Genomic DNA, 5,097 nt, shown 5'->3' with positions numbered 1-5,097 from the left:
CCAAGATCAGAGCTTCTGGGCTTAGTCTAAGCTTCTGAAAAATGAGCCGCCCAAGTCCGCTTTCTGCCTCCTTTGATGCAGCTTTCAGAGCACTTCAGTACGAGGATGCAGCAGCGCTGCTACGGTGTCAGCTAAAAAAGGCAGCCCACGCAGCATCTGCAGATGCTTCAGAGAAAGTTTGCCTGTATTTCTTGATTTCTTTTCAGGAAAGTGTGTTCATGAGAGGTTGCCAGGGAAGGGTACTCTTCTCAGTAAAATATTTGAGTAGTAACTACTCCACAAAAGTGCAGCCTCGTAACAAAGGTCAAGTCTAAACAAGAAGTTTCTTTAAAAATACAAAACACAACACCCTGAAATAACAATCTTCCTTTCCTTCCAGAAAGCCCATATTTTTAGTAAGTGTAATTGATTAAAACATGAATTATACTAAAAAATGAAGCTTAAACAGTGTGATTAGTATTCTGAGCACGTAAGTAAACAGACAGAACAAACCATCACAAACACGTCCAGCAGTTTCCAATAAAAGACTGCAATTGGTAGCAAGATAATTTAGTGGTGACTGGCAAGTAAGACTATAAATCCCTGAACTACAAATATGACACATGGTCATGAACACATGGTAAAAAGAACAGACCCAGCTGACAATGCATGGTGAAATTACATGCAATGGATTATATTTGCTACATGGAAAAGATTTTTTCACTGATGAGATAAATGTCACATTTAGCACCTTGAAATGTTAAAGATCCTTCAAATCAGAGATCCAATCCAGAACATATCCATTTTAAGGCAGAAGTACATATTTAAGTGTTTACACCTTTGAGAAAAACTGATGTCTTTATTCTCTTAGTAAACATTGCTACCTTTAAAGTACATTGAGGTTATTAAAATATTCTGCATTCTGAATTATTAATGGTAAAACTGGCTGAATATTCTATGAATATTTTAATAATGATCCAAATACAGCATGTAATACTAGCACATGGCTAAGACCAATGTTTCTGAAAGCCTCCTAGCCCCTGCAATTCTTCACAGAAATTACTTCAGTAGGTAATTGCAAAGCTGTGAGTTTATGTTTAGCTAGGGACCTCCTCTTTGAACTTTAACTTCTAAGGGAATTTATTCTATGTGCTGTTTCGAATACTGATGCACTTGCAAATGAAATTTGATTAGAACCTTTTTTTTTCTCTCATTTGCAGAAGCTGCTATTCCATCTCACAAAGCTTGCTTCATTGAGTCATTCTCTATACAAAGCATAGCACATTCCTTCAGCTTTTTTTAATTTTTTTTAATTGCTAAGACATCATACATAGCAACAACAGGGTCTAGTTAAACTGCTTGGGAGAACAGTCTTATCTCAAAGTCCTGTTGGTGGTCCACTGCTACGTGTTCTTCACAACCCCTGTGGTTAGTTGCCTAGCAAAGGGGATGAGAGCTGCACTTTGTTTCCCATCTTATAATTTATTTTTGTGCAAAGCAGGAAGAACAAAATCACCTCAAAAGTTTCTAGAACGCAGAAATTCACCAGAAAGCCGGTTTCTATGATCCAGCTGGAAGTATCAACCTTTTATCCTACTCTTCACCTCTTTCGCAGGAAACACCAAACTCATTAAGATTTTCACTGAAGACGCATCTAAATTCTCTTCATGCATTCTTTATCAGCTCAGATTGGTCCCACTTGCTATGAGTAACAGCAATGGAAAACAGAACACCTTTATCAGAGAGGACAACATCTCCCTCCATTTTTTCCTATCCTGTGAATCTCCAAGCTGTCCATTATACATGTGCATCATGCTGCAAACCAGGCTAGCAAGAGAACAAACAGCGAGAGCAATTGCACTGATATGTAAATAATGCAACAGCAAGCAACTAATCTGATTTTCAAGACTTGGAAAAGAGGCATCATCCACTTACATGATGCAAGTCTTCAGGAATGTTTTTGCAATTATATATATATTTTGCAATATCACTATTTTCTATCTGTGTCAATACAGAGCCATCAGAGCACCAAGATGTAGCCAGACACTCCTTATTCAAATATGATAATGAGGAACTATTGGAGTATTGCTTAATAATCACATTTTAACCCTGAAAGATGTCCCACAGCAGAGTGGACCAAAGCTCCTGACCATACTCTGAAACACCACGAAGCCATGAGGACTATCATAAACACAGAAGCTTTCACAAGCCTTTTGCTGAACACCTTCAGACACTTCTCCCTACCATGCCACCTTCATATCCAGTTCTCCAACAGAGCTGAATATTTGGTAAATGACAGAAACTGTTTTACAGTAGCTTTTTGATCAAAAAGTCAATGTTATTCTCAATGAAGATGTGTACATATGATTACTTGCCATCCTCAATACGGCCTAGGTTTCATCAGCTGCTTCTGCTGCTTAAGTCCCTTTTCCTTCATCTGTCTGAGTATATACAGGCCCACTTCTAGATGAATTTTTGTACTAATTGACTAATGTGTTATCTGCTGGCTGTGCTGATAGCAAACACTGTCAGGCTTTCTACCCATAAACACTGTTACTGAGAACAGAGTTGTCCTTGCCAGTCAGTGTTAACCCACATGATCTTCTCTCACCACCCTCCAAATAGCATGGCCCAACAAAGACATTTAACATCTTTTGTCACAGGCAACTTGACTTTGATAAAAACAGAATTCCCTACTTCAGTCTCAGCTAGTTACTATGAGCAAGAAATCAAAGCCCCCTAAATGAGATCAAGCAATCAGACAAAAAAAAAAAAAATTAATAGGCTAAGCAGACCTCATTTTTACTTTTATTGTGAGAATCTGATCATAGGAAACTTTATCTCTGACAACAATACAGGGGCAATTCAACCATGAGATGCTTTTGTCCTGAATTTAAACCATAGTCCTTTAATGGAACATTACTGTTTTCTATTATTAATCTAACTATTTATGTTCCTTAATACCTGAAAGTAAGCACCTTTTTGACCTTTAACCTCAAACTCTGACTTTTCTTAAACAAACAGATCACTCAACATTTTGCACAGATCTAAATAAATGTTTAAGCCTAGTCCTGAATATACTCTCACAAGACAGCATGAAATAAGGAATCAGAGGGGAACAAATCCCACTCAAATCTTGTCTCCCTTCTCCCAATTCAATTTTATTTAGTTCTTCAAAATAAGAGCAGTCCCCCCTATATCCTCTCCTAAGAAATATCATTGTACATTTTCTTCACTAAATATAATAACAGACTTAAGTGAATTACAAACTCATTATCTTCCTTTAAATAAGCCCAGACATATCTACTTAAAAAATTATTTGATCTTCTGTAACATAAAAAACTGTACACCCTTATTTGTATTTAATAGACCAACAAAGAGCATTTCAGAAACACAATCACTGTACCCTTTTATTAACAGGATATCAATACATGCTTCTTCCTTTGCATCTTCAAGTAAAGAAACAGCAGAGTTGGGGGAGGAAATGTTCTCAACATTGACTTATACAAAGATAAAAACTGATCACCACTGCCACCTCACAACAGAATAGAAGAAATAAGGATTCTAAACATCCTGAAGGAATTGCATAACTGACAAAATTACTATTCAGCAAGGCACCAGCTACAGTACGTTTAAAGGGACATATCACTAAATACAAGAAGGGACAGTATCACTTTCAGCAATTTTAAAATAGGTTCCTAGAGAGAGCTAAGAGAAAAAAATCCCAGGGTCTCATATGCCTAATCCTATTGTATAGCTACGTTAAAAGGATGCCTGTACAGAAAACCAGTCATAACTACAGTGGGCTTCATTTTTCTAATGAGCTGCAGTTCAGAGGACATAGGTAAGGCATGGACCGTTTTGTCCTCACAAATCATAAATCACATTTTTATCAAATATTTACTTACCATCTTCCATGTCTTCTTCAGTGTTGTTATGTCCATCAGCCATTGCTACATTCCCATTGATGACAGGATTTTGAGTAATTCTTGGAGGATCATCTGTATCTCCAGCTAACACAGAAAAAAAAAGAAGTAAAAAATTAACCAGCTGTATTAATATTTCTGTCTCAGTGCTTATGATACAGACAATTTTTTCAAGACACAAAAGGCACACTTTTTTCTCTTCTTCACTTTTATCCACTTAAATTACAGCACAATTGTACCAGCACGTGTCTAACTGTAAAATTCCCCAAATAGATACTTATGGATTAAGCAAAAAGTGTGCATTAATGCAGAATACAAATACGAAGAACATAAACGGGTTCTTAAGTTTCCACAAGGCCTTACAGTCAGCATCTCATAATCAAGTCTTACTAAATAAAAACAAACTTTTAAATTACTTTTTCTGTCATTCCACATTTTTATACAGATAACAGTTTCTAATAGCAGGCTTTCTAAACTAACAATTTTAAGACTTCTTCAGTATTACTGCTTAAAAAAACCCCATTTAATCAAATATAGTGTTAAGTTTTTAAATCTTAGGAAAAATTGGAAAGAAAATCCTTTCTCATATCAGGACCACTTTAAAGGGAACATTTTCCAGTTTCTAGCCATTACTGCCATAATAAATTTCTCTGCAGTACTGTTTTAACATATGTAAACACTGCTAAAAAGATATATGAAACAACCCCACAAACTAACCCCCCCTATTTTAAAGATGCACTGCTTCAGTTGAACAAGCATCTTCCTGATCTATCCAACAACTGAACAGCACCTCCTTCCACTCCTTGCACAACAAAAGCTGATGGATCATTTCAGCACGATTACAGGGAAGTAGATATATTCTCAAATGAACTGGTTTTTATAATGAAAATGTAAAACCTATAAACCCTTGCAACCATCTCACGGACAAGCGCTACTTAAAAGACACTCTTTAAAGTCTCTGATAAGTTTCTCTTCGATACACCAGCCCTGCTATTAACTGACATATTCTGCTACACCACAAAACCTCCAAAGTGACCCATTTCTGTAACAGTTTTACACCCAAAAGCTACACACCAGTTGACTGCGTGGGTATCCCGGGGTGCTGGTAACCGGTTCCACCCAGGGACACGGTTCCCTAGGGAACGCCCAGGGCCCGGCCGCGGCTCCCCCGGCCCGGTCAGCACCCTGGACA

The 5,097-nt window shown here is 37.3% G+C and overlaps 1 protein-coding gene across 1 annotated transcript in view; it reads right to left on the bottom strand.

Moving 5' to 3' along the window:
* USP7 (ubiquitin specific peptidase 7 (herpes virus-associated)) overlaps positions 1-3,992 on the bottom strand; it is a 25,305-nt gene extending 21,313 nt beyond the window's left edge. The window contains exon 1 of the mRNA XM_010083046.1: positions 3,888-3,992. Within this exon, the coding sequence (XP_010081348.1) occupies positions 3,888-3,930 (43 nt within the window). The 5' untranslated portion in view covers positions 3,931-3,992. The remainder of the gene's footprint in view (positions 1-3,887) is intronic.
* Positions 3,993-5,097: the final 1,105 nt, after the last annotated feature.

This window comes from Pterocles gutturalis, unplaced genomic scaffold, assembly GCF_000699245.1.
Source record: "Pterocles gutturalis isolate BGI_N339 unplaced genomic scaffold, ASM69924v1 scaffold16620, whole genome shotgun sequence".
NCBI lineage: Eukaryota > Metazoa > Chordata > Aves > Pterocliformes > Pteroclidae > Pterocles > Pterocles gutturalis.
This window is presented reverse-complemented; position numbering and strand designations above follow the sequence as displayed.